This window comes from Nannospalax galili, unplaced genomic scaffold, assembly GCF_000622305.1.
Source record: "Nannospalax galili isolate Female #2095 unplaced genomic scaffold, S.galili_v1.0 scaffold241, whole genome shotgun sequence".
NCBI lineage: Eukaryota > Metazoa > Chordata > Mammalia > Rodentia > Spalacidae > Nannospalax > Nannospalax galili.
Window position 1 is genome coordinate 480,272 of NW_008345602.1, and position 11,979 is coordinate 492,250.

Consider the following 11,979-nt stretch of genomic DNA (forward strand, 5'->3'; position numbering starts at 1 on the left):
TCATGAATGTCAAGTATTTCCCTTCTTCCTATAAGGCAAGAAGAAATAGTTTTTTTTTTTAATGTTTCAATTGGGCCTAGAGAGATGGCTCAGAGGTTAAGAGCACTGACTGCTCTTGCAGAGGATCTGGGTTCGATTCCTAGCACCCACATGATGGCTACAAACCGTCCTTAACTCCAGTTCCAGGGGAATCCAAAGCTCTCTTCTGACCTCCGCAGCACTGTACAACATGGGTGCACTCACATACAGGCAATTCACTCATACACATAAAATAATAAAATATTTTTTTAAAAAGTGTTTCTCTTTAGGGCTGGAGAGACGGCTCAGTGTTGTTAAGAGCACTGGCTGCTCTTGCAGAAGACCAGGGTTCGGTTCCCAGTACCCATATGGTAGCTAACAATTGTCTGTAACTGCAGTTCCAGGGGAAATAGACACCCTTGTCTGACCTCCACGGGTACTGTATGACATGGGTGCACTTACATACATGCAGGCAATATACATAAAAATAAATTGCCTTCTCTTTAAAGGCAATTCATAGTATCAGAGCAACGTTTTACATGATAATACTTTTTTTTTTTTTTTGAGATAGGGTCTCCCTGCAGCCCCTAGAATTCACTGTGTAAACCAGGCTGGTCTCAATCTCAGAGATTATTTGCCTCTGCCTCCCAAGTGTTGGGATTAAAGGTACATACCACCACAACCAGCTCCAGCTAATACTTCTTAAGTGATACCCAGCAGACTAGAATGACTTGTAAAATTCACAGAAAGTTTTATTTCAGATTATTGTCCCACAAAAGAATGGCCAGTTAAGTCCAATAGTTCTGTTTATGGGAACACACACTGAGACATTAAGTCATCTAAGGTTAAAGTGAGCACAAATGATTAAGACACTCAGTATTATTTACTTGGAGAACAGAAATTTTTCTGTTAGAAGAATCTCTGCTACTTGGGTGGCTATGGACTGCAAATTCAAGGGCTGCCTTGGCTACAGAGCATGTTCAAGGACAGCCTGAGAAACTTAGCAAGACCCTGACTCAAGACAAACATTAGAGAAAAAGAGGACTAGGATACCACTCAATGGTCAAGTGTTTGCCTATTACAAATGTGGTCCAAGGCGCAATCCTCAGTACAAAAACAACAAAAAAAGCAAAACCTCAGGAAACTGCACGTGGCAAATTTAAGGGCTTAATAAAGACTCAGGACACCACATTATCTCTAATTTATTAAAAACTGTTTAAGAGGCCAGGCATGGTGACTCATGCCATTAATCCCAGCACTTATGAGGTAGAGGCAGGTGACTCTGCAAATTCAAGGCCAGTCGAGTCTACCTAGTGAGTTCCAGGCCAATCAGGACTACATAGTAAGACCCTGTCTCAAAAAACAAAACAAAACAAACAAAATGCCCAAGATAAGATAAAATATAGACATTTACCAATTTAGGAAACTATCAATTGGGAAACAAATTAAGTTGGTTTAATAATAATAAATATTCTTTACTCATTTTATTCATGTTACCCAATTATGACATCTCTTTAGCGTATACAGTAAATAATTTTAAAAATTCAATTAGTTTAGCATACTTGAAAATGATTGCTATGTTAAAATCCAATAGCAGTTAACATACCTGCAACTTTATCTAAATTAGCAAGAAATTTAGCAAAGTCAATATAACCAAGCAATCATGGAACCTAAAAAGTGATTATTTTAATTTTAAATTTTTTCAGTCAGCTTTATATCTGAATAAATTCAGTATACAATGTTAGCAGCTTTAGACTTTACATTCACACAAAGCCTGGATGTTATTTATCACCATGGAAATTTCAGAGGGCTATCTTTAGAGTATGAGTAATCTTTCCTACCAACACAAAATAAATTCCTATATACTAAGTTTCACATTAGAATATAAGAACAAAACCAAAGACATATAGCTTTCTGAGAATACACAGCACACACATGGGGAATCAATTCAAAATATGTAATTTTTATATTTTCTTCACTTAAAAAGAAAAGGGGGCCAGGCATGGTGGTGCACGCCTTTAATCCCAGCACTTGGGAGGCAGAGGCTGGCGGATCTCTGTGAGTTCAGGCCAGCCTGGTCTCCATTAGTGAATCCAGGCCAGCTGCAGCTACAGGGAGACCTTGTCTCAAAAACAAAACAAAACAAAACAAAACTTGGGCAAATTCTTTGTATGCCTCCATATCCACCATCAGAGAATAGGGCTAAAAATAGTACCTAGCTTAAAGAATTTTTGTCATGGTTATAGACACTTGATACAAAGCATTTAGAACAGTGCCTGGCATAAATACTTGATGGTAAGTATTATCACAACAGTCAATCCACTCATATAATAAATATTTATAAGGACAATTCTTTGGTTAAGGGTAACCCAGTCATTCAAACTGAACAATCAACTTCTCAGAATGCTTAGAAAAGCTTACCTTAACAAATTAAAATGGTTTAATTACATGTTTCAAACTATGTGTCTCCCTGATGAGCATCTAAATGTCAATCCATCAGTTCTCAATATTCTATTTGACTCTCAAAATGGCTCCCAAATACACACACTTATTATTCCCCTTTCCTTCCTGCATTATGCTTAGAGAATGACAGATTTAACACCTTACACTATTCACTTTAACTTCTCTGTTAAAAATCTCCCAGCTGGGTCGCAAGAGCCTTGAGAAAAAAACATACGAGTATTTTTATTTCATGAGCTGCAGATTTCCTGTACTATCACCAACCATTTTTTTTAAACCTACATGCCTACACATAAACTCATCCTAATTGAAAACCAAATCCATTTTCCTTAACTGCCACCCTACAATGTCTCCTAAGTTTCAGGTTACATAATCAAGCACACTAGAAATTCATCTGATCTGACATTTCCATTTCTCTGGCATGAAACTGACCACCACATTCTGTGGTTATACTATTATATAATCTGCTAATATAGATTGAGCCATCCTACAATTGTTATGATAAAAGCTTAAATTATGTGGTTTTGTTTTTTGGTCTTTTTGAGACAGGGTCTCCCTATAGCTCCAGCTGTCCTGGAACTCACTATGTAGACCAGGCTGGCCTTGAACTCACCGAGATCTGCCTGCCTCTGCCTCCTGAGTACTGGGATTAAAGGTGTGTACCACCACGGCCGGCAAATTATGTTTTTAAGATAATAAAAATGAAGCATATTTGTGAAGATTTTTAAAGTCCTCAAATAAAAGTCCTATGTAATTCTATCACAAGAGATAATTTAATTCCTATCATACATATACTTTTCTATTTATTCTTACTTCATATTCTATTCAAGTCTTTATAGCATATTTTTAAAAACAGGATATTGAAATGATTTTTAGAAGCAAAATACAAATGAAAACAATGAAGATATTATAAATATCATTTATCTTTGGTATAAGTGAACAAAGGTCTTATAGTTTTTGCATAAATGTTTACAGCCTTTTGATAAAATTTCCAGTGACAGGAGCTGGAGAGATGGCTCAGTGGTTAAGAGCACTTGATGCTCTTGCAGAGGACCCAGGTTAAGCTTCCAGCACCCAAATGGCAGCTAACATGGATCTGTAACTCCAGTTCCAGGGGATCCAATGCCTTCTCCTGGCCTTCACAGGCACTACATACACATGGTGCACTTACATGCAAACAGGCAAAACATTCATACATGTAAAATAAAAATAAATATTTAAAATTTCCAGTGACAATATCCTACAGATTCATAAAATGCTGAATCACAGCTAACTATGGCTGGAAGGGTCAACAGACACTCTGAAAAAGTGTTACATGATTCAAAAAGCAAAGATAGTGATGTTAAAGATGCAAAAAATTTTGGATGAAACTTCTGAATTTTAAAAGTAATTGGGCTTTGTGACTAAATTGGGATTTTGTATTTATAAAACACGAGTCAATGAAATTAGTAAGTATAAACAGAGTGAAAAAAAAATCAAGACTTCAATGCTTCCTTATATTCCACAGTTGCAACTGTACCTTTTACTATTAGTTGGTAAATTCCACCTAATTATAAGGGTAAAAGTAACATGAGAATGAGCATCATCAAAGAGCGTAAGGGAAAACTGGGAAGAACTCAGAAGAATGTGAGTACACATAAGACCACAGAGAAGTACCAGTATGGAGTTCCTACAGCCCTCCACAGACAGTCACCATTTACTAGGCTTGCTTTTCAAGAATAAGGAATGTAATCTGAGTTTGGAAAGTCTCCATTTGGAAGTTTTAATTATAGCTGCCATTCCAGGTGTGTTTTAGGGAGTTCATCAACATAGGCATCAGTCTAGCTAATGATTTTTTTCCTTTAGTATAATAAATATACCATCAGAAAGTACCTGCTCTCTTCATCCAAGAGTAATATCAAACCCTCACTGACTTGCCTCAAGGCCTCTATCAACTGTTTCATCATTTTTAAATGTGGACTCTGATCACTCATCATCCCACATTTTCAAATTGGTCCATTCTATGTTGACAGAACTTAGTGGGTAGGAAGTAGCAGGTGTCCCAGATTACATGCATGCCAGAGAATGGAAAGCAAAACACGTGAAAATTTTGGGAGCCTACTACCTTAGGAACATTTCTGTGGATCCAATGTGCTGCAGCAAGTAGGATATCTCCTCCAAAGTGAAAAGTCAATGTGCATTTCCACTAAGAAACAGGCACAATGTGAATCTGGGAGTGGTTATAAGTCTGGTTGGATTTGAAGACAGCAAGCATCTGGTTAGTATTGCAAGATGAGATTCTGGACGCTCACAATATGGTAAAACAATTGCTTATTAATCACCTGTGGCTATTGAGTCAGCCTTTTCTCCTGGCCATCTCATTAAATGCAAAATAGTTTCATAAACTAAGTTTCATAAACTAAGGGGTCATGGTAGCACAGGCTTGAGATTATGCACAGGCTCAACAGTGTGGACTCCTCTCATCAAGGATGTTCCAGTATCCCAATCCATATTATTAATGAATACCTAATTTGCCAGTAGCAGAAATTTATGCCCAAACCCCAATATTGCACCATGCACTGTAGAATTACCCAGCTATCAAGCAGCAGCCTGATATCTTAGTCCAATCTCCTCTTGGAGGAACCATGAATTTCTGACATGAACAAGCCCATTCTCAGATCTGGAACAGCTGCTCTCTGCTTCTACCTGTAATGTATCTTAAGTCTTACCAGATGAACTGGTCACCATACCACATTGTTTTTGACTCATTTATAGCAAAAGAAATGACGACTATGAACTCATGAAATTCATTGGTCTTACCATGAACATTACTACTCAGAAGCAACAGGCTTTATAAAAAGATGTTGAAATAGTCTACTGAAGACTCATACTGTTAGATGGATTATAACACCTTGGGAGGTTGGAATGTTTTACTACACAAAAGAGCTTTTAGCCAAACAATCATTTTACAACAGAATGAAAGTACTATGTCTCATTTACTAGGTTATTTAGCTCCAAAGCAACTAGGCTACAGAATGTCAGTTAGGCAAAAACACCATGAGGGAGGCTTCTATCAAATGCCATGTGTGCCTAGAAAGAACTACAGTAGGTGGTACAATTTTTCTATAGCAGTGGCAACTCACACAAGACTCATTTGCAAATGACTGCCTTCTATTCCTATGATTCAAGACCTGCTTGTTTAAGGATTTTAGAATCTGTCCAAAAAAAAAAAAGACTACTTGTTCTTTTTGTTTCTATTACATAGGATGACACTTGATAACATGTAAAAATGTGAGTTTGTTTATTTCTTTAGGTACTGGCCTTTTTTGTTTTGGTTTGGCTTTTTTGAGACTGCCATAACCCAGACAGGCCTGGAACTTGCTTTCTAGGGCCCAAGCTACCCTTGAACTTGTGGTCCTCTGGCTTCAGCGTCAGCCTCTCTACTGCTGAGATTACAAGAATGTGTTACCAAACCTAGCTTTCTTCTGGTGCTATTCTTGAGTTAAATGTACAATTTTTCTTTTTAAAAAATAAGTATAAGAAAGTATTTTATGAAACTGCATAAAAGGGGAAAAGTAATGATCTACTGTCTTGGCATAACTGAAGCATAAATAATTCTTCAAGGGGGCACACCTCAAGATGTCAGTAAATGCTGATGAACACAATACAAATAAAAACTGTCTACTAATTCACACATTATTTCGATTAAAAAAAAAAATGGTTTGAGAAAAAAAAATACGGTTTGAATCTTAAATCTTCACACTTCCAAGTAGCATTTTTAGACCAGCAGTATCATACCACTTGCAATTCTCAGAACACAACATGTAGACATTTTCTGACTGCATTTCTATGCTCTCCCTGTTGCCTTATCTACTTGGAAAATCCTATCTGTTCTTCATAGGAAAACTAAGATATCCTTTACTTACATCAACTTTATCCCTCTCTTTTACCCTTGGAGAAAAAGCTATTTCTGGGGCTGGAGAAACAGCTCAGCAGTTAAGAGCACTTGCTAGTCTTACAGAATTGACCCAAGTTCAGATCCCAGCACCTACATCTGGGCAGCTCACAACCACCTGTAACTTCAGTTCCAGAGGATCCAATGCCTTCTTCTGGCTTCCACAGGCAGGCACCCACACAGCATATACTCAGACAAACATACATATACATAAGTAAAAATTTTACTCTTTTAGCAAAAGCTATCTTAGATCTTTGTATATACATTTCTATTTTATTTATCTGAGCAACATGTCAAGAAACTGTGTGAATTACACAGCATCATATTCGAACCTGAAAAAATAAAAAATGAATGGTGGCAGGTGAGAGATGGCTCAGTGGGTAAAGGCACTCGGCACCAAGACTGATGACCCAAGTTCAATCCCCCAAAACCCACATAGTAGAAAGAATTTAGAGGGTGGTATTAACAGACTGAATTGCACTAATCCTTACAACCTGGTTTGCTGTCTATGACCTAAGAAAGGTCTAAAATGGATCTCACGGCTCTTCCAGAAATATCAATATAACTGGACTTGGAGTTTGTTACATGTATTTTTTTCACCTCTCATTTTAAAAATACATTTTTATACACATACCTATGATACCAAGAAGGAAATTCAAGTAATAGACTTACCAAAATGTCTGATTTTTTGCTCATATTTCTGCATAAATGATTGTGATTTATCTTCATCTTCTGTTTTTCTTTTATCTTGATTAATAAAACTCTGAAAAAATTTTAGAAATTAAAATCATATTTTACATACTAATTGAATCTCTTCAGCTACTGAATGCTTAGCAATCTTCCCTACAGATGTTATAAAAAATGTCGTATAGTAATATTGTTACATCATTAAACTAATCCATTAAACTCTTCATTAAAAAATTAAATCTCATTTGGTAGTTTCATTAGTTTTGTTTAAAGTGGTATGTGCAAAAAAAATACAGATTTATCTAGAAACCACAGAGAAAAACTGAATTTTTATTTTTTAAATTTTATGTATATTCATGTATTGCATGCATGCAGGTAAGTGCAACTGTGTCATGCGATGCCTGTAGAGGTCAGAAGAGGCTGTTGGATCCCCTGGGACTGGAGTTATGGACAGTTGTTAGCTGCCATGTGGGTGCTAGGATTCAAACCTGGGTCTTCTGTAAGAACAACCAGTGTTCTTAACTGTTGAGCCATCTCTCCAGCCCCTGAATCAATCTTTTGTTTACCTGAATTACTCCATTAAAAACAAATATGGAGCCAGGTGTGATGGTGCATGCATTTAATCTCAGAGAGGCAGCAGCAGACAGATCTCTATGAGATCAAGGCTAGCCTGATCTCCATAGCAAGTTCCAGACCAGCTGGAGCTACAGAAGATCCTGCCTCAAAAATCAAAACAAACAAACAAACAACAAAAAAAACCCCAGCAAGATATGGAATGATCTGTGCAATTTACATCTGTAATATTAACTTCCTATAAATATTTTCAATGTTAGCTTAATCTTTGGATTTCTTGCTGGAAGCAAGGATTTTTTTACTATAAATTCTTTAAGATGATGTAAGCAAAAAATAAATGTTGATAGAATTAAAAAAATTTTTTTTTCTTGGGAAACCAAACAGTTTAATTCTTGAAATCAAATAAAATTTCTACTAAGGCAGTATTTATACTCAGTGAAATAAATCATAAAATAGACCAAGAGGAAGTTTCGAATCTAACAAGCAAAACTACACAACAGTTTCTCAGCAACATTCTGTGAAACATTTATACCCTAATGCCATCACTGCCAAAACCAAAAAGTTTATAATGAGGGCAGAAAGTCTGTATATTTCAAAATAAAAGCAGCTTGTACTTTAAGTATTCTGCGTCTAGAAACAAATGTAATTTTTCCCTAGCCCCCGCCAAAGCAGAAATAAGCACATAAAATAACCTAATATACCCTATATATAATTTCAACATGAAAGCAACACACACAAAAATTAATTATATACTTTAAATTTTTTTGTACCAAGTAATAGAATCTGGTATTTTACACTTACAGCATACCCCAATTTGGATAACCACATTTCAAGCACTAACAGCTCGTGTATTGCTTGTTTTGGTAGTATATACACTAGAATTGGAATAATACAAAGTAGATTAGCAGGGACCCTGAACAAGGATAACATCCAAACTCATTAAGCATTACATATTTTTTCAACTGTCTTAGACAACTATCTCATGTTTGCTCTCATTTGTGGGTCCCACATTTTAGATACACAAACTCATGTGTGTACACATTACAGGAAAGTAAAAGCAAGGCTGTCTAGGAGAACAAAGGGGACTAATGGGAAGAAATAGGGATTGAGGTATGGGGCACACATGGTCAAAATACACTAAAGGAGCAATTTTCCCTAAAGCCTGAGGGTCAAGTTTAGTACAAATACAAAAAAGTACCCCTGTGCAACTTAACAGGAAATGACTGACATAAAAGGTTGCAGAATAAAGATTTAAAACTCGTATCTTAAGTTTCACATTGAACATCCTGACAGAGCATGGGTTACACACATACATCTATTTAGTAAATTTTACATGTAAGATATGTGCATCTCAAAGTAAGATGTGAAGAGCTGATGTAGAACATGGGCTTCTGTTTTACTTCATCTATACAAAAATTTTCTATATTAAAATTTAAGCTTTAAAAAGGACCAAATTCACTCAAATGACATGTCCATAGGTTAACTGCGGGAAAGGATGGCACCTAAAGACCTAACACTCTATATCCTCTAAGTAGGTGTAACAGTGTTATCTCTAAGGGAAAACCAATAGTAGATAATTATACAAAACTCACCCTGTCATAAAAATAAAAGCTTTAGCTTCTGTGAATTGTTTCCTTTAGCCATTTTGTCAAAATGCAAAAAAAAAAAAAACCCACCAAAATATGTATACATTAGACTGAGTTCATAGACTTGTTTCTCCAAAATAAAGCTACTCCAAAATAGGTTACTACTGGTTCAATATTTGATTACTTAATTTTATTCTATATTAAACATTAGTTGAAGCTGAGCATGGTGGTACATGCCTTTAATCTCAGCACTGGAGGCAGAGGCAGGTGGATCTCTGAGTTCAAGGCCAATCCGGTCTACATAGTGAGTTCCAGTCCAGCTGGGGCTACAGGGGGACCCTGTCTCAAAAAAACCAAAAAAAAAAAAAAAAAAATTAGTTGATAAGTTATTAAACTTTGCCTTTCTCCTCCTTCTCATGCACTTTAAAATCAATCTTCAGGAACTCTACTTTTCAAACAGAAAATAAATATATAAATCTAGAGTTTGAGAAACATGGGATTTTAAAAGTCCAACCAGAATAATAATGTCCTTTGTAAACATTTTTATCTCTAATAATAATGACATTATAGGGACATCATTTTCTTTTTCTTTTTGGTGTGTGTGTGTTTCTGGGGACCTAACCTAGAGTCTTGCACATGTTAGGCACAAGGCTTTCTACTGAGCTACACACCTAGTCCTCTTTTATTTTTTATTTTGAGATGGTGTCTTATTAAATTGCTCAGATTTACCTTGAACCTGCAGATCACATGCCTCAGTCTCCCACATAACTGGGATACAAGGCTATACCATTAGACTAAAAGATGACTTTCATTCTTTTTTTTTAAAAAAAAAGTTATTTATTTTTATTTTAGTATATGAGTGTTTTACTTACATGTACGCAAGTGTACCCATGCCTGCAATGCCTGCAGAGGTCAGAAGAGGGCATTGGATCCCCTGGAATTAGTTATGAACTCCCATGTGGGTGCTGGGAACTGAACCTAGGTCCTCTGTCAGAGCAGTGAGCGCTCTTAACCACTGAGCCATCTCTCCAGCCCCATTTTCATTCTTAAAGACATCTTAATCAGAACAGTCAACACCTTCCTTTATTTCATCTAATCTTTCAATCCCAGAGTCTGGAATGTCTTCCTCAAATTTAATCCACTACTATACAATCAAGCTACTTAAGTCTCAGTTTCTTCATTAATGACGATGGTTAAAGAAACTCTAAAGCAGTGAGCACAAAATTAGGAGGAATAAAATGAGAGATGAAAGATTTGTTTGATTTAGATGTTTTTGTCCCTTTACATGACTCAATCCTTGTAAGTACTGAATGCTTTCTTACATACAGATTTGTTCAGCTTTGCATGTATATAAACAAGTTATTTAAAACCAGTAAATGAAAACTGCTTAAGGGGTACAGCGTGTAGGCTCAGTGGTACAGTGTTTACCTAACTTGTACGAGCCTTGGGTTTGATTTCTAGCAACACAGAAACAAAAGAAATCCACCCCCACAAACAAAAACAAAAATTGCCTATAGCCTGCAGCTCTAGAATAAGAACTTTCAAACATTTAAACTACAGTTTAGGTTAAGAAATGAGTTTGGGGGCTGGAGAGATGGTTTAGCAGTTAAGACTACTGGCTGCTCTTGCAGAGGACCGGAGAGATGGTTTAGCAGTTAAGACTACTGGCTGCTCTTGCAGAGGACCCAGGTTCAATCCCCAATACCCACATGGCAGCTAACAACTGTCCATTAACTCCAGCTCCAGAGGATCTGATGCCCTCTTCCAACCTCTGTGGGCACTGCATGCATGTGGTACATTTACATACACAGAGGCAAAACACACATAAAATAAAAATAAATAGCCAGGCATAATGGTACACATCTTTAATCCCAGCACTTGGGAGGCAGAGGTGGGCAGATCTCTGAGTTCAAGGCTAGCCTGGTCTACACAGTGAGTTCCAGACCAGCTGGGGCTATAGGGAGACTCTGTCTCAAAAAGACCAAAACAATAAAAAGATGTGAGGGGGTTAGAGGACAACTTTCTGGAGTTGGTCCTCTTTTTCCATCTTATAAGTTCAAAGGATCAAACTTAGGTCTTCAAACTTGGCAGCAGGTACCCCTACAAGTTGAGCCACCTCGAGCCCTAAGTTAGTAGTTTTAAGAGTGGTGGTTTTTGTTCCTCACTAGAGTATGTAGGCCTAGTTCTTTTACTTTTGAATCTGAAGAGATAATAGGCTTAAATTGTAACAAAAGAGTGTTTATTGTGGGAGAATATGGAAGAGCAGTTTTCTTCAGCTTCTGGTGTCATGTCCAACTTAAGTAGATTATGGAAACAACTGGTGTGGTCCAATTATCAGTTTTTCTTTTTCAAATAAAATAGAAAACTGCAAATAAAATAGAAAAAATCCACTTAGAGAAGATCATCATTGTACTGTAAAATTCATGTTTTTGAGAGTGTGCGCGCACACACGCGCGCGCGCACACACACACACACACGAGGGGGGGGAGAATGTCATAAAAAAAAAAAACCCACTAAAGAAGGGCTGGAGAGATGGCTCAGTGGTTAAGAACACTGTTCTTGCAGAAGACCTGGGTTCGAATGCCAGCACCCACATGGCAGCTAACAACTGTCAGTAACTCCAGTCCCAGGGACCCAACAGCCTCTTCTGACCTCTGCGGGCATTGCATGACACAGGTGCACTTACCTACATGCAGGCAATACATACCTACACATAAAATA

At 36.9% G+C, this 11,979-nt stretch overlaps 1 protein-coding gene and 1 non-coding gene across 3 annotated transcripts in view; one reads left to right on the forward strand and one right to left on the reverse strand.

Moving 5' to 3' along the window:
• Nucleotides 1-11,979, reverse strand: part of Cdc37l1 (cell division cycle 37 like 1) — a gene marked incomplete at its 5' end in the record, with an annotated part of 31,612 nt that overhangs the window by 12,991 nt on the left and 6,642 nt on the right. For both annotated transcript variants that reach the window (XR_003850892.1, XM_008841662.3), the window contains 1 exon segment: nucleotides 7,085-7,175. Coding sequence is in view for 1 of the 2 variants with exons in the window: in XM_008841662.3 (XP_008839884.1) it covers nucleotides 7,085-7,175 (91 nt within the window).
• LOC115071825 lies at nucleotides 8,524-8,630 on the forward strand. Its single transcript, XR_003850898.1, has one exon. It is a non-coding gene; the product is annotated as a U6 spliceosomal RNA (small nuclear RNA).